At 40.6% G+C, this 18,664-nt stretch overlaps 1 protein-coding gene across 1 annotated transcript in view; it reads left to right on the top strand.

Moving 5' to 3' along the window:
• The window catches only part of NUAK1 (NUAK family kinase 1), a 125,490-nt gene that overhangs the window by 65,488 nt on the left and 41,338 nt on the right, over window positions 1-18,664 (top strand). The window contains exons 3-4 of the mRNA XM_068276888.1: window positions 11,179-11,330; window positions 13,668-13,733. Coding sequence (XP_068132989.1) covers window positions 11,179-11,330; window positions 13,668-13,733 — 218 coding nt within the window. The remainder of the gene's footprint in view (window positions 1-11,178; window positions 11,331-13,667; window positions 13,734-18,664) is intronic.

The raw sequence follows: 18,664 nt of genomic DNA, 5'->3' as shown, positions 1-18,664 counted from the left end.
GTGTGAATTTGTCGTCCTTGAGGTAAGCCATCTCATTTTTCTTATTTTTAGTTGCTTTTAGAGTATTTGATTCCCTTTGGTTGCCTCTTTTTCCTTTTCCTTGTTCACTTTGGAAGTGCACTGACATGTCAAACAACATAATTAGTCACTTACAATGGCATATTTGCTATAACTGAATTGTACTTTGGAAAACATGAGTAATACATAAGGAAGCAATTATTGATTAATGAGATTAATGAGTTACTGATATTGGTATTTTTAGTAGAATTAGGCCAAAGATGTAATTGATGACCACGGTACCTGGGCTAAGAGAACATGAAGAACCTCTTCTGTAAGTTCTTTATGATAACAATCTTGGTCTTCTCTACATAAAAACAATAACAATAAAGTGCTAAATAAATAAGCCTTGAAATGGTAAAATTCTCCAAACATAATCCGTATGTGACTCCACCAAATAGTCAAACTTCAAATGTAATTTCCCAAAGAACAACCTATTCTGGGTGTAAATAAATCACTACAAAGGTAGGAAAAAGCATGAACAAATCACACCACAACTTGGCATGATAACTTCCTTTTAATATCACATGAATTTTAAAGTGAGAGGAGTTTACTAGTGAGAGACATGGGGGGGGGGGGGACTTTGGAAAACTTACTGTAGCAATTCCGGGGACGACCAGCACTTCAATATATGCCTGAAAACAATTTTTATTCAGGAATGCTCAATGATTCAGAAGTGACAGCCAATGGTACCCAGTCAGCCAAAGTCCCCAGTGAATCAATCGCTCCCGGGAGGATAAAGTTCTTTCCAAGGCCAGGTACATGGTAAAAGGTAATGATGCAGCATGGATGCTAACACATAGGCATAGATCAGTCCATGTCCATAGGATAGGCGACAGACATAGGCCTGACACTGTTTTGGATGTCCATCCACCCGTTATCAAGCCAAGAATCAGGTGCATCAAGGCCATGCTGTACCTGGCCTTGGAAAGCACTTTATCCTCACGGAGTTATGGATTCACTGGGAACTTTTAGCTGAGTGGGTACCATTGGCAGTCACTTTTGAATCATGTGCATTCCTGAATAAAAATGTTTTCAGGCATCTATTGAAGTGCTGATCGTCTCTTGAATTGCTACAAGTGTGCCTGTCTGTGCTCAGATAGGCTGACCGTTGCAATCACCGCTAACCTTCTGGGTGTGCATCTTCATTCTTGTACATATTTTGGAAAACTTACCATACATATTGTAAGGGGAAACTATAACTGTGTTAGATTTTTGTCTTTGCCCACCACCATTTTCCTTTCTGGGGTGGAGGGGACCCTTCAATATCTAGGTTGGGAAAATGCAGCCATATGTGCCTCCTGAAGGTAGACATCAGTGCTTTATAAGATCCTGAACACTGACTGCAGTTGTCACCAATTACATAGTTGGTTTGGTTGAAAAAATATGTCCGTCCTTTAAGTTCAACCAGGATTCATATAAAAAAAAATCACTGTTCTGAGCCAACACATGTCCCTTTTATGTTTATTTTTTGTAACCCAGGCTGATGAGTCTATACTAGCTTTAACCTAACTCTTATCAGTAACCCAAAGCCAAACACTGACCTCCCTAAAGCCTATCGTACCTTGATCTCTGTAACCCTCAATAACAATACCTACTTGTTGGGAGTCAGGAGGCCTGATAATTACCCTGACATTGCTTTAATTGGGCTGAGTTGTTTCAGGCTCAAGTATCCTTTATAGAAGCTTTAGCGCCAGCCCTACCCCCAGTATTAGGTTATACATTACAGCATAGCTTTAAACAAGAAGTGGGTCTTCAAGAAGCTTTTCAAAATATATGCATGTTTCAACTATCTCTTGTTAATGTACAAGTTCAAAAATGGCACACACAGACACAGAAATATTCCTGGTTTGGCATCCCTGCATCACATGGATGTAAATTACTCCCCTTAAAGTGGTATGGAACTCAGAATTTATTCTTTGCTCTAAAAGATTCTTTACAGCATAGAACCTAGTACCAGAAAAAATGGTAGCAAAACAGCATTCAAACAAATAAAAACTTTCCTCTTCAGTGGGAAGCTTAGCTCTGATCAGTAGCATCACTAGCGGGGGTGCGGACCGCACCAGGTGTCACCAGCAGAGGGGGTGACACTAAGCTCCAGGCTTAGGGAGAGTGGAGTAGTCTAAGTAAATACAGACAGGCTAGTTCGTGGTGTACTTCTTCCTCCTGCTCTTCTCCCTTCTGGCTGCTCCATGTTGAGCTGATAACGGAGTTAAGAGGCCACCAGGGCCACATGGTGATCATCTTAACATCCCCCTATAACAAGCAACCTTACTACCTGGTGAGGTTGGAGGTTCATGGGGTGGGAGTGACACCATGAGTTTCTGCACCGGGCGACACCAACCCTAGTGACGCCTCTGGCTCTGATGCTAAAGTTGAGGAAGTGATCACATTATCTTGTTTGTTTCCTCATCAGCCACTATTAGTAAACATTGATAGCAGTGCTTCAGAATAAAAGCACATAGAACACAGTACACAGCAGACAAATTCTCACTGGACACATTATAATATATAAATTCAACAGCTATGCAATAAATTACAATGGCAGCTTTTAAAGCAGATAAACTGAACTTCGGGAAAGTGTAGTTTGTAATCGGATGATAATACTGGCGCGCAAAAGCACACAATGTTGAATGCTGTGTATCTGTTCACTGTATGCAGAATGTATATCTATCGCAGTGAATACACAGTACACTTTCCAGCTTCTTAAAATGCTTAGCAGAAAGTGATAGCTGCAGGAACAGTTTATCGGCTGTTACATTAACAGAGTAATGGGGCATTAAATGCTTTATTGGCTATGAGGCTATTATAGCACAGTATACCTAAAATTAAACAGCTACAGGCCTGTGCCTTTTTTTTTTTTTTTGATTGATTGAATTTTTAATAAAGAAAGACTTTGTAACTGTGGAAAGGTACTTGGGTCTGCGGTTGCTAGAAGAGCAATAAAAATACCATTGCATGGAAAGACACCAGATGGAAGGAATGTCAACATACTGGAACTAATTTAGGTAGATTACTCAGATTGAAAGAGAAAGCATAAGGAGAATGCCTGCTGGTCTTCAGGACAATTTGGGCTGTCCCTTAAAATTCAAAGAGTGATTTCCCACCACTCTTCACTATAAAGCAAGAGTGGTGTATTCCCTTCAGAAATACGGAAGGCATTCTTTCTTCAGCTGCATCAGATCTCAGCCTCATTCATAAACTGAAATACATCACTTATAATCTGTGTCATACGAGGTTTCTGGAGCTTCAAATTCTGTTTGGAAGTTTTAGTAATGTGCCCTGAAACACCGAGCTGAAGGAGTTAGCAGTAGGCTTTGTGGACGGCGCTGCTGGTTGGCTATGTGGTTGATGGGTGGCAAAATGGGTCTTGACTAGGACATTAGCTAATTAAGTAGCTTGTGCACAGATAAAAAATAAGTTCTGTTATTAATTATATACAAGCACTGGCAAAGCATTTTTGGTAGAAATTGGACTTTGTAGGATTCCTGATCTGAGAGAACTACTGGTGATGCTCTCTTTATTTCCTTATTTAAAATTATATTATTAAAATGTATTATTTATTTCCTTCCTAAAAATGTCAGTTGCCTGAATGGCACTCTGGCCTGGCTACAAGGTGGGCCTCCTTCTACTAAACTCCCACCATTATACTTCTTGGGAGTCATAATGCTGGGATTCTGCCCAGGTGTCCATCAACCTCTGGAGGTGGGTTGGGATTTGATTCACTCACCACCCATGTTTGCCATCAATTGGACACATAAAGGAGAAAAAGTACCCAATATACAGCACCAGACCACTCAATAACATTCCAATTGAAAAAATCTTTATTTGATGAAACCTACCATAATAAAAACAATAATAAAAATCACCACATGGTGATAGCAGCGGTATCCATAAATATATTAATAAATAATGGTCAAACCAAACAATAAGATTGTCCTAATACTCCAATAATGATATACAATATAACACATAGGTGAGTCACCATGAAAAATAATAATCAAAAATAAGTCCTATCTAAGGTACATATAATAACAATGAATGGAAAATGGGTCCTGTGAAAAGAGATGCAACGTGATATAGTGGAATACTAATGAATTAATGAGTGATTTCATGGAGGGACCAACCCTAAAAACAAAGTGTCATAACACCTAGGGTGTAGGAAATTGGGACGCCAAGGTCGCAAAGAAGTGAGGCAGAAGGACTTACATGGAGGAGAGATGAGGACGCCTGAATTGTTTTTATTATGGTAGGTTTCATCAAATAAAGATTTTTTCTATTGGAATGTAATTGAGTCTTGAGTGGTCTGGTGCTGTATATTGGGTACTTTTCCTCCTTTATGTGTACAATGATTAACATTACCCAATTAGCACATTCCCTTCTATATACTAAATGTGATTCTTAGGATGGTGCTTTTCCTTCTTGTTTAGTCATGTCATCAATTGGAGGCAAGACCTGACTTTTACAGACGTCAGTGGGAGGGGACGTGGCTATATAAGGGCAGTATGGATAGAAATATAGAGTGTGTACAGGTGTCTCAACCTCCCCCCCTCCCCCAGTCATTGATGAGGTCAGTATCGATTTTTCGATTTTTATTACTATTGACCAACTTCTATTGTTCCTGTAGGAATTTCCATTAAAGTTCCTGCAGTGTATTCTTATCCTTCATTTACACAGAACATAACAGTCTTCTTGACAGAGCCAAGCAGCTTGTCTGTACAATAGTTGATGCTAAACATGTCACCCAGAACAATCCTAAATTATTGCGTATGGCGACAGAAATTGAAGTGTGTATGTAGCATTTTCATCTTGCTTGCTTTCATTGCACAGCTACCTTAAACTGGTTTGGGGAAGGAATTTTGTAAGACAAATCTGTAACTCTATGGGTTGCAGCTAGTTCTTGGAACACAGGGCACTGTTTGCTCACTCAGAGAGATGTCTGGTACAGAAGAGTAATACAATGTAGCAAACACATTTACCATTATGATGGGTAAAGAGAGCAATTTACCTTGGAAAGCCATTGAAATGTTTTACCCGCCATGGATATCTTGGAACTTGATATTTTCTTTTTGTTGCTTTGTTTCATAACTTTAGTTCAGCTTTAAAGTAATTGAAGACTTCTGGCATCGAACGTTGCTTCTATTGTGAGGTCATGTGTGTTCCTATGATTAAAACATTTGGAGCCTTGTATACACAGAACATTACTTTTATTTTATAATCTGTTGTCTACAAAGCCACAATGTCATCTGCAGTGAAATGTGGAAAAAAAATTGAGGAGCGTTATATTACTGAAGTTTCCATTTGGCTTCATAAAGCTATTCAGAAAGGAAATGGTCACATGTGCACCTTTCTAAACATTTTACCATTGACTCTAAATTGTAAACTCCTGAAAGAATACTGGCAAATGTTTCTTCCGACCATAATTTTATAATTGCTACTATAGACCATCCAATCTTTCTTGACACTGTAATTAATATTTGTTGGAGTGAGTTTGTGCTTTTGGTAATAATGTACGAAGTACAGCACTGTAATTTCATATATTATGGGATAAATTGGCCACCTCTTTGGAGGAAAACCATGCTCTGAGTTGGCATCTCACCAGTAATAAACAAAACAAGACATTAGCCTGGTAAACTCATTACCTTAAAATGAAATCTTGCACTCGTTTTAGGGGGAGCTGAAGGATCAGGTAATCTGGGTAGATTTAACTGAAAATGCTAAAATTGTACAAAGAGGATATACTAAGTCACGGCATTAGTAATCTCAGTAGGTAGAGGGAAGTGTATACAGATGAACAGAATGAAGCTTTTGTGCTTGGCTACAACTCTTACTTTCTGGCAAGAGTCAGTGTTAGGACATCATGTAATGAAAGGGCAATTCTAAGAGCAGATTTTTATGTTAAAGGACCACTGTCTCAAAAATCATAACATTTAAAATATATATAAAAGTACATATAAGAAGCAAATTTCTTCCAGAGTAAAATGAGCCATAAATTTCTTTTCTCCTATGTTGCTGTCACTTACAGTAAGTAGTAGAAATCTGACAGAACCGACAGATTTTAGACTAGTCCATCTCCTCATGGGAGGTTCTTGGATTTTTCCATATTTTCAAAAGCACTTAGTGAATGGCAGTTGCTCTGTTTAACTGACAAAAAAGTGTACAATGAGCAGGGAGGCAAACCAACATCTTTATAAAAATATTTTTCAGGGAGTGTCTTTATAAAGAGTAAAGGCCTTGCTGAGAATCCCCTCTGGAGAGATGGAGTAGCCCAAAACCTGTCGGTTATGTTAGATTTCTACTAACTACTGCAAGTGGCAACAACATATGAGAGAAGTAATCGATGGCTCATTTTACTCAGGAAGAAATGTACTTCTTATTTGTATGTGTTTACATATATTTTACATTTTTAAGATTTGTGACAGTGGTCCTTTAAGTAATGCTGGTAGCTAAAAATTGCTAATGCGATGACACTGATCAGATTTAGTGGCTTTCAGAGACATTTGATTTCCTAACATACATCCAGAGATCTCTGATCATTTCCAGTGTCATGGGTCACATGGAAAACCTAGGCTAGATTAATGAAAATGTTCTGTAGCAACTGGCAGTACAAGCTGATGGAAGTGACAGTAATATTGCCATGCTCTGTCTGTGCACAATATTACCACGCATTTGTGCATGAACCCCATAGTACCATAGTGAAATTTGTAAACCTATTGTTATCTTATGTAATGCTGTATAAGAGGTGGTATAATGCAATCAGTCTTTAGCTCAACACATTTTGTGAAATAACATTCACTTACTCAGGAGTAACTGAGTGTATGGGAAGGAAAATCTCCTAAAAAAGGACCAATCAAATCCTATCAAGGTGAGATTTGATTGGTCCATCTTTAAGCTGCATTGATTTGCATACAAAATTTGCATAACCCTGCATCAACTTGGCTCTCTTCTTTGCTTTGGTAAGTTTGCACTACATGGCGCCTCTTTGCCCCTGGATCAGTTGAACAGCTCTTTCTGGTACCATCTATATTTAACATTTAGATTTAGTATTACAAATGTGTTCTTTACATCTTGTTCTTTGCATGATGTCATCTGCCTCAAGCCAGCTTCTTCTTGTTTCCTATGCCTCCTTTTATATAAGGATTACACAGGTGAGAGCTACTGATGAGATGGGCCAAACTGAGCTTCAGGGCAGGGCACGTTTGCTTCAGTTTCCTTGTCTTCTTTGTCAGATCTTCTTGGCTGGTGGCTCAAGGGTGGGAACTTGAAGCAGATGTTGGCATGCCATCTAAGACAAATAATGGGGAGACAAGGAGAAATGATAACTTGAAATACCACATCTTTCAAGCTGAGTCTAAGTGATTCCAGGTTTGCTTATTTCTTATGAAAGAATGGTGTTACACTATTTGTGCTTTCTGGCAATAATACATATACGAAAATATCTTTCTGCAGTGTGTTTTTTAAGTGGACTTAAACTCTTAAGTTTAGGTTAGGTCATAAGTATTTTCGGGTCAAGCATGAAATCTTTTTCCATTTCAAAGGGATTTTAACTACTTCCAAAATCCTACCTACTATTTCCCAGCCTTATCACTGGAGAAGATATAAACTTAGTCTTGTTCAGCTTCAAGTTGACATTTTCTGAAGAGGATACCCTTGTGACTCTAATAATTAGTCGATAATGGCCCGGTCCAGCTAACTATTGATCACTATCACTTCCAGATTAGAAGTCAACCGAGTGCCGGTGATGGAGGTCTCATTTCTGGGAATGTCCTTGTTGGGAGAACCACTCACTTCCTGCCAGGACAGAAAATGAAGAAAATTTGTAGGGGAGACACAAACCTCACAAAAAGGTTATATTGATTTATAAAGCGCCAACATATCCTGTGGTGGTGTACATACAAACATGGGGTACAAAATAATACAGACAATGGTATACACCAATATACAGAATACAAAGTTGGTACAAAATACAGAATTGGTACAAAATACAGAATTGGTAATTACAGTGACAAAATGAATATAAATAAATGTGTAACAAATTCCAGGACACAAACTTGTGAGAGCCCTACCTTTGCGAGCTTACAATCTAATGGGGGGGGGAGGGGGGGGGGGGCAGGAAGTGGGGTAGTATATTGTAAACATACCTAGAGGCAGTGTGTTTTAGGTTATCTATTGGGTGTTCACCTTGACCAGAGGTCAAAGGGGAAATGGCCTAAGGTAGAGCGTATGCTTAATGGAAAATGTGAGTTTTGAGAGCATGTTTAAAGTGATCAAACGTTGGAGAGTGACTGATGTATTGTGGCAGGGGATTCCAGAAGAGGGGTAAAGTAATCTGGTATAATCATTCTAAAAGAGGACAAAAGAAGATCATGTGCAGATCTGAGATTGTGGGTGGCTATCTGGAAACTAGTGAGGAGATGTACAGTGGAGAGGGACTGCGGAGAGCTTTGTAAGTAAAGGCCCATACACACGAGGCATAACTGTCGCCACAAACACGTGGCACGCGCATGTCTGAGCGACAGTTGCCCCGTGTGTATGACGCGCACGCGCCACGAACTGTCGCCGGATAGTGAAGTTGCCGTGCGATTGAAAAGTTCAATCACCGGCAACTCCTGTCTCCGCAACTGTCGCTAGTCCGCCACGCGTACTGCGTGTGTATGCGGACTAGCGACAGGAGACAACCGCAAGGGAATGGAGTATCCGGCTGGGGGATGCTCCCTTCACAGACAGCTTCCGCCGCGTCTCTGCCTTTCTGGCGAGACGTGTGGATAGCTGTCGCCGCCAGGGAGCTGTCGCTCCCTGGTCTCTTTCGGCTGCATGCAACAGGGGACAGTTGTGCCCCGTGTTTATGTAGCTTTAGAGTTAAATGTTTGAACTTGATCCTCTGGTGGGGGGGGGATTGACAAAACAATCAGCTTTAGTATGTAGTATGTTACTAGTATTTTATTTATTTATTGTATTTATAAAGCGCCACCATATTACGCATAGTAGTAGTTTATAAAGCAGTAGTAGGTTATAAGTCATTTCCACATTCTTGGTTGCACAGATCCTTAAAATTAGGCTTTATCTAATTTTACTACATAATTAGTATATCTGAATGGTTGTAAAGTGCATGGTTAGATTCCCTTAATCTGTGTATATAGCCATAAAGCACAGTGACATCACTTCCGCAGTGCTTCTGTTTGGAAACATCTTCAGGCCACTATAGTGTACCAGGACCATCCCTTTCCCTTCCGGTCTGCCTTTTTACAAAGTTCTATTAACACAAATTAAGTAGAAAACACGCAGGTACAGGAAAAGGCAGCATACAAGTGTGAAAAAGGTGCTTGTACAGCTATATGTGAAACAAAAATGTTAGCTAGCATAAAAACTGTTTTTATTATTAGACTATTTGATATCAGCCTGGCTGCTTGAAAAAAAAACTATTGTCATATACCTGTGACTGAAATCATACCGGTTTCCTGTAAGTGGGCTGCTTTATAATTCTTTTTTTGTGTGTGCAAATTTTATTTTTCTGGTTTGCACTTTCAGACTCCTTTATACATACAATATAAGACCATACTTTAGTCTTGATATGCTGGGTGTCAGAGACAAAGAAAGAAAGTCACATAATTGTGTTCTTATGTAGCTATTAGCTAAGTACAAATAAAAATACCAAAATCCTTATTTGCCTCAACATAAAAATACCAGTTTTCTAATCTCCTAAAAATGTGATCTCTTAGGAAAAAGAAGTGGTTGTTGAACCAGAGTTCAGAGTTGTGTGCTCATGTACATGAGATATTTTACAAGGCCATGCCACTCAGACTGGCAGTGCTAGTTACACACTTACATATACTTGTAATATTTTCTCTGTAACATCCACACCTATTTACATTACTTCACTTCCTCCAGCTGCACCTGCAAACTATTTCAGCATTAACTACGTCAGTTTAACCACTTTTTAAGGAACTTCTGTCTGAAGAATTGGAAAAATATATCTCAGGCATGCACCAATGTTGTTTATCTTGCTTCATTTTGAGTTTGTTGAAGGGTTATGCTAAAAGTGGCTCTTAACAGTACAATTTTTAGTAAACGATCAGATTTTCGATCACAATGTTCAGATCATATTGTATGAAAACAAAGAAGCTGCTGGGCCCAATTAATCCTGAATGATTGCATCGGTTCTTTAAGGAAATGACTTTGTAGATTTTTCATAAATACAATCTCAACTATGATCATAAGTTGGATTTGTTAATGCTTGGGATGGATTAAACATGATCTTTTCTTTCAATTTAAAGTGGACCTGAACTCAGAACTCCTCTCTGCTCTAAAAGATACACAACAGCATAATAACCTTTAACCAAAAACATGTATTTGTTACAGCTGATACAAATCCTAAAATAAATCTGCACTGTTTCTACTTCCTGATTCATGGAAGCAGACCATAGGCAGTCATGTGACACAGGGGAGGATCAAATTACAACTTGTGATTATACACAAATGAGGGAATTAAACAGGCAGGGTGCATTTCTCTCTGTTTTCCTTCTGTCCTGACGAAGAGTTCAGGTCCACTTTAAATGATCTTATAAAAAATACGATCGTTTGCTAAACATCACACTTGGGCACCTTTTATTATTTTTTTATGTTTTTTTTTATTTACAAGAAGGTACTGCACACCCTATGTATGCGAATTAATGCACTGGGTGCAATGGGTGTTGAGTCTGTAATTAGGCTAAAGAGCCCTAGAGACAATATATATACAAAAGGACTCGCACACCAGCAGCTGGTGTGCGAGTCCTTTTGTGTATATATATTTATGTTTTATTTTGTTATGAATCAGAGGGGTAATAATAATTAACGCCACCTGGAATTTGTGCAGCTGTAGGGTGAGGCATTATTCGGCTCTCCCTGCGCCAAAGTGACCGGGCAGCAAGAATTCACATACACCTTTGCTATTGCAGGATGAAATCTCAAGTACAAACTTCTCCTCTTGCACTATGTATGATGATAAGAAAAAAACCTGCATGCCATCTTTTGTGCTTAGTACATTTTGTTGATAGATATCTATGTACTTTACATATTTCTACATCGCTGTATGCTGGGACATGTGTAATGACCTCACTCTACGCTGTATCTCTCTTGCAGTGTTTGAAAATAAAGATAAAATTGTGATCATCATGGAATATGCCAGCAAAGGTGAGCTGTACGATTACATCAGCGAGAGGAGAAGACTGAGCGAAAGGGAAACAAGACACTTCTTTCGACAGATTGTCTCCGCGGTACACTACTGCCATAAGGTGAGCAGAAGTACATGCTGTGAATATCGGCGTCTGCTCTCTGGCTGCAGGCATCGTGGTTTGGATGGAGCTCTCTGATGGTGATTTAACCTAAATCCTTGAGCATGAGGTTATGCAGCTATAGGACTCCTATCGTATTGCTCTGCATGTGCAATGTGTTATTATCACTCTGGTTTCAGCCAAAGTGGTCAGTAGATCATTGCTGCTCACTGCTGTGACACTGAAAGGGTTTACATAATGCAACTGCCCTAATTCCATAAAGAGCAAGACAGGAGCTGCTGCAGATAAATAAGTATATTTTTAGTATTCTGCCAGGCAGCGCTAGCATTTCCAATATTATATGTATGTACCCACACACAATTTGTGGATGCTTTCACTGAGCAAGTATTTGCACTGATAAGAAGTTCTCAGATCCTGCTGACCTTCAAGGAACTGTGCTTCAGTCAAACTTGAAAAATAGTGGCGTGCGGTTGTAAAGAATGGAGATAACTGCCTTTGCAGAAACATATTTCATACCAGTGGAAACAAACATTATGTCAAGGGTTTGGAAAATACATAAAAGAGGTAACTTATTTGGAGCATCCTAATAAGTCCAGATCGTTTTTAAAGGATCATATTAAAGGCCCATACACACGTCGGATTTCCGCGAACGACGACCCGTCGTTCGCGGAAATCCGATGTGTGTATGGGCCTTAAAGGTCATCCCATCCAAAACGAATATATTTCTTTTAGTGATTGCTGGAGAGTTAAAGAAAGCCCAAGGCATTACAAATCTCAAAAAGTAAATGCATACGGAGAGGGAAGCCTGTGGATCCTCCAGAGGCTGCCCACGTTGTCCTCCGGTCCTCTGCTGTTGCTCGGCACCCTCTGGAACATCAGGGTCCCGCCTCTCTTCTGGCACAAGCGCGCCGTTGTCGGTAATCTTTGGGGGTCGGCACTGGACAACGGAGGATGGCATAGGGAACTTTTTTGGAACCTGAGGCTTGCGCTTTTTGATGTCCCGTGTACTTTAGGCTTGGCACCAAGGTATCGGACTATACCTTACAGTCCAGTATTAATTGCTGTCAAAAATGTTTTGCCTAAACTGTACCCGAGGTGATATTAAAAAAAATAAAATAAAAATTAGATACTTATAAAGTGGGAAGCCTCTACTGGACCCCGGGAACATATCTGTGACATCAAATCCGCGTATATGCCGGCAACCACGTGAGCATGTGTATGTGGGCGAAGCCCAGAACCAGCGGTGGACAGGTAAAGTATACTGCACCAGGCACTTGGAGGGAACATTTTACATTGGGGAACAGCGCAGGGTTGCGGTGGATGCGGCGTCACAAAGCCAATTCCCGAGAGATATCATGCTGAAATCGGGAATTGGCCTGTGGTGCATGGGAAGGCAACAGATCTCTCTCCGATCTGCCAATACATCTTCTGATGTATGGGCACCTTTAATAAGTAAGGTGAGATAATTCAAGAGAAAAGCTTTGTGAATCGGCCCCGTTGTGTGGAGAAATTGCAGAACCCCTATTGAAGTTTTATTCACTATCTACAGGATGTATATTAATACCTTAGAGATCCCTGGAAGAAATGAGGGGAGATGACCCTAATGGTGACGCAGACAGCACAAACTATTGAATGCTAAATTGATTTTCTTTTTCCTGCATTTCCAAGCTTGTAATGGTCATTGCAGGCAAAACTAACTGTAATACATTAACATGTGCAAGAAGAGTCCTAATATCAAGTGCTTTCTTGTTTTCATATTGCGTATCTTTAGCTTTGCAGAAGATGTGTTTGTTATCATAAAGCAACTACTTGCTTTAGTATGTTTCCGACATTCTTTTTATAGACAATCCTTCCTGCTGTCTTGCCCATAGACTAAACAAGGTAGGACCCTGTTCACAGGCTTGCGACTCTTTCTTACACGCTGCCTGGAACTGCGAAAGCTTTGATAAGCTTAACACAAAGTAAGAACACATTTTCCCTCCATAATCAAAGCATATCTTTCTGAAATGTTTACGGAGAGTCAGCTAGACACCCAAATGGAATGAGACTCACATGTCCAGATCTTGGCACCGAGCAGCAGATTATTTTACTCCTGCACACTAAGGCAAGTAGGGGAGTCGAGGTACCGAAAGAATCTCCTGTTGCTTCCTATCGTTTATAGGAGGATGGATTCCATTCATTCTTGTCTTAACCACAGAGCATATGACTAATAGATGCTAGACTTCACACGGGCATGAACACTGCAAAGGAATAGCGTTTGGTGCACTGTATATGCAAGTGAAGGGATATTACTTTTTTTGCTCTTTTTGCACACATTTCTTATGTTTTATTTTTCAGAATGGTGTTGTGCATAGAGATCTCAAACTGGAGAACATTCTTCTCGATGAAAATGGGAACATAAAGGTAAGATTAAGAGTATTTTTATAGTACGGTATATTATTATTATTACTGTTGTTATTTCTACTAACACTTATGCCTCATAATATTAATTACAGATGAGCCAGTATTTTCTTCTATATCAGTTTTACTGTTTAGATTTCATGATCTTGCTTACTATCCTTCCATTATGGGCTGTTGGTGCCAGAAATATGAGGGAATCCCCAACATGTAGATTGGCCAGTAGTTTGAAGTATTTCCTGCAACTGCGTCACACCTCCCAAAAACTCAGATCCAAAGGATTTAATAACGGGACCACCTCCAGAGACCAACTAAAAACATTTGGAGCCAGAGCTTTCCGTCATGCTGCCCCTATTCTGTGGAATGCCTTGCCAACCTTAACCTTTTCAGGACCGCCTCTATGAGATCCTACGCCGCACTTGTGGCTGTTCTAGCCTGATGCGGCGTAGGATCTACGCCGGCCCGCAGTTTCCGCTCCCGACGCGATCGTGCTCACCCGGAGGGGGAGATTAAGCTGTCATATGACAGCCAACATCTCCCCCGAGTGATCAGCAGCCATCGCGTATGGCTGCTGATCACATGATCACTACGATCGCCGTTGGATCGTAGTGATCAACTTGACAGCTGCGCCGGCAGGGGGGGAAAGAAGAGGATCCACTCACCTCCCTGCCGTTCCAGCGACGATCGGCGCCCCCCTCCGCTCTGGCCGGCATCTCCGCTCCATCTGACGTCAGCGCCGGGTCCCGGCTTGATGACGTCATCAAGCCGCGACCCGGAACTGATCGTCAGACAGAACGGAGATGCCGGCCGGAGAAAAGGGTCCCGTGCGGCTCATCGCTGGAGCCTGGAAGGTAAGTGAAGGCTGCTGGCAGAAGGGGGGGCACAGGCCACCATGGGGGGACACCAATCCAGCCAGCCACACACGGGAACCGGCCGCCTGACCCCCCCAAACGCGGGCCCCCCCCTCCCGCGCAAAATGCCTTGGTCCTTAAGGGGGGTAGGCGGCCGGTCCCGAAAAGGTTAATCAAGACAGCTCCAACCCTGGACATGTTAAACTCATAACTGAAAAGCCACCTTTTTTGTCTGGCATTTATGATCTTATAACTTTTTCCCCTGTCACTATGTACTGATGTGAGACAAGCTTAAGCACTTTGCATCCTATGGGAGAAAAGCGTTGTACAAATGTTTTGTTGTTGTTGTCATTGTTCTGACCAATCAATGCTACTTGGGACAGCCCCTTTGGAGTGTGAGAACTACTAAAGATTCCCATATGCCAGTGGTGTAATTACTATTAATGGTCCCATAGAAAATGTAATCATTGAAGGTGACATTGAAGTGGCCAAGGCAAAAATTAATGTCATCCGTCATTTCCATATTTTTTGTCGAATAATACAAATGTAGGAATTGTATCAAAACCATGTACAGATGTCTCAACTGCCAACTATTCAGTCATTTTTTTTTATCTTACAAAAGAAACTGTATTTAAAGAGTGGGCAGGACAGCCATATCATATGATGCTTTCCTCCAGATTGGTCCAGCTTGGAACACCGTATGAGCGTTTAAAAAACCTTCATATTTGCTTTTTCACCATGTTCACACTAAGCTATTTTCCTCATTTTTGGCCTGAAGATGAGCAGAACTAATGGTTTTTCAATTCACTCATCTCTTCTGCTTTTGCTTGTAATTTTTGGCTGGCATTCTTGACTGCAGACTTTGCCTGTAAACCAAATCCTGTGGCTTAAAATAGGAAGAGGTAGATTCTTCTACTCCTGTTTTATTACACTTTCCCATTCTTTTAATAACTTCCTTTTGTTTTCAGTTGTGTTGAATGCTATGTTCCCTAGGTCAGTGGTCTGCAATTTTGGCTCTCTGGCTGTTAAGGAACTACAAGTCCCACAATGCATTGCAAGAGTCTGACAGCCACAGTCATGATTCATGAAGGCAAATGCATTGTGGGACTTGTAGTTCCTTAAAGAGACACTGAAGCGAAAACAAATGATGATATTATGATTTGTATGTGTAGCACAGCTAAGAAATAAAACATTAAGATCAGATACATCAGTGTAATTGTTTCCAGTACAGGAAGAGTTGAGAAACTCCAGTTGTTATCTCTATGCAAACAAGCCATTAAGCTCTCCGAGGGCTGTTATCTGACTTTTATTATCTCAACTGTTCCTGGACTATTTACTTTTCCTCTGCTAGAGGAGAGGTCATTACTTCACAGACTGCTCTGAAAGACTCATTTTGAATGCTGAGTGTTGTGTAATCTGCACATATTATAGAATGATGCAATGTTAGAAAAAACACTATATACCTGAAAATAAAAGTATGAGAATATTTTCTTTGCTGCTAATCTTCTAGTAATTATTCATAGTACACAACCAATTCACAATATCATATATTTTTTTTCGCTTCAGTGTCTCTCTAACAGCTGGAGAGCCAAGTTTGCAGATCACTGCCCTATGTCCTCCTTTGATCACTGGGTTTCTAGATAAAAACTGGCTTATGCATATTATGTCCAGAGCAACATTCCTTAGAGTTCTGAGTAATGGCAGCTGTGGACTGGCTTATGTTTGCTTTTTAAATCTCTTATCGGGTGGCCATGATCGTATTTGTGAATGCATGTTGATAATGTTACAGATGTTAAAGTGGCCATACATCTGTAGATTGGGTGGCTGATTGACCATCCAATTCAATAATTATCAAATCGCATGAAAATTGGTGCCACCAAAAGCATGCCTGATCAACCCCCGGCCTCTGTACCCCATAATGTGAGTCTTGTCTCTTCCGTTCTTCCCAGCAACTTCATGCTCTATACTTCCTTACCTCCAGCTTCTGATCATGTGACATAGATTAAGAGCCAAAGGTATGCAGCAAAGATCATGTGTCTTTCAGGAAGGTTAGAGGAGATCCAAACAGCATTGGAGCAGGTGAATATTAAACTTCTCCACTGGAGAAGGGAGAGGAGTGAGCATCCCAGCCTCCCGTGGTCAATATAGTTATGCCACCTTATTTGAGTCTGTTCAATATATGTTAAATCTTGATAAACAATTTGGCCCGTGACCTGGACTATGTTTTTAGATGTCCCCTTACGTGATTGAGTTTGACACCCAGGATCTAGAGGGTAATAGGATTGTAGACATTAGGGAAGGAGACACGGGTTAGCGGATGAGACAGTGAGCCTCCAGTGCTTCCTACAACAAATTATAGGCTTGTCTGAACAGGTGTGTTTTTTAGAGTATGTTTGAAGGTTTCCAAGCCCAGAGAGCGCATAAGTAATCAGAATCGATGCTCAGTGAAACCTGAATTTCCAAGCTTTCTCATTCATAGATGGCTTCACTGACCAATAAGGCTCATTACTATGTTACTTTTGAATGTAGTTCATGGTTTATCTGAAACTACTAGTTGTTTTGACATGCACCTCTCACAGAAGCTGCTAAGTATGTATATTATTATGTATTGGATTGATATAGTGCCAACATATTACGCAGCGCTGTACAATACATTAGTATTACAGACAATAACAGGGGTGACTGACAGCACAACACAGGTAATAGACAATGGATACAACAATACAGGTAATAAAAAAGCATTAAGATACATAACATAATACAGGTAGTAATACAATGCCAGACCATACACTGGAGTGGTGGTGCTAATTATACAGGTTCACATATTCTGGGTAGGGTGTACAATTACGTATGATACACAAGGGGAGAGGGCCCTGCCAAAGGCTCACAATTTAGAGGGAGGGGTGGTGATACGAAAGGAGGGGGGATATTGTTATGTTAGCCTCAGTTTCTGCTGCCCATATTTGGCACAGTTTTTTTTTCTTGAAGTAAGACTGGAGCTTTCCTGGAGTGTAACATAGGCTTGAGGGGGAATTAGGAGCTGATATTTATACCGCTGCAAGCAGGAGGAAGAATCTTTTTCTAAGTCCATCCAAGCAGAAACTCATAAAAACTAATACAGCAGCGTCTGTAGTTCTGAAAAGTGCCTGGCTCTGTTTACTGTTCACAGTTCACTAACATACACTGATCCCTGGAGAGCTGCTCTGCTGAACTCCAGCTCAAGCGAGTCATTCTCTAGGGCTACTAGGAGGCCCTAAAATGTAAAAAAAAGGAAATTTAGTGAACTGTCATACTTAAATAACGATGTGCCAAATTTCTGGTCTTCCAGGATATTGAGAACCCCTGCTTAGCACTAAAGTCCATGTGTACATTCCTTGTAGCTGTTAGTGGGCTCAGTCATCCCTATCCTATTTTCTGCAGTGCTAGATTTAGCTAAATCACTGCTTCAACACTCACTTAAAGCAGCCATGTGTGCAAGCCCAAAAAACTGTTTGTGTTGTGCTAAGTGAGAGTTTAACAATATGGTTTTTGAATGTTGAACATGCAGATTTCTGCCGGTGTGTTAGCAGATATATATATATATATATATATACAAACCCTGCACATCATGTGCGGTAACCATAGACCAGTTATGCTCTGCCCTCTGACCCCACGCTTTTACATAAGCCAGACTGTTTTTGTAGGAGTGACGTTTAGTTTTCTTTTGGAGATGGAAGGGCATGCAAACAGACAAGATGAAATATGCACTGGTAGAATTACTGCGGTACAGGCAAAACACAATACTGTATACTCAGTCATAAATAAGCTACGTCTTTATAAGCTGTGTCTGGATTATGTATTTTTATATACTGTACAGGTACTGTTTTGTTAGGAAGACTTATCTATACCAATCTATAACTAATTGTAACTCCCAACTGGTTGCCTGGGAGCAAATGGCAGTGTTAGATTTGCCATTTCTGTTGCGCCAGTACCACAGGACAAATAGTGTGTGTGTGTGGGGGGGGGGGAGGGGGGGCTAGTACAGAAAATTTAAAGGGGAACTCCACACTATTGAGGCAGGGCTTTGCGACGAGTGCTGGGTAGCGC

Source organism: Hyperolius riggenbachi, chromosome 3 (assembly GCF_040937935.1).
Source record: "Hyperolius riggenbachi isolate aHypRig1 chromosome 3, aHypRig1.pri, whole genome shotgun sequence".
In the NCBI taxonomy this organism is placed as follows: Eukaryota; Metazoa; Chordata; class Amphibia; order Anura; family Hyperoliidae; genus Hyperolius; species Hyperolius riggenbachi.
The sequence above is the reverse complement of the archived record's forward strand: the minus strand, read 5'-3'. Positions and strand labels throughout refer to the sequence as shown.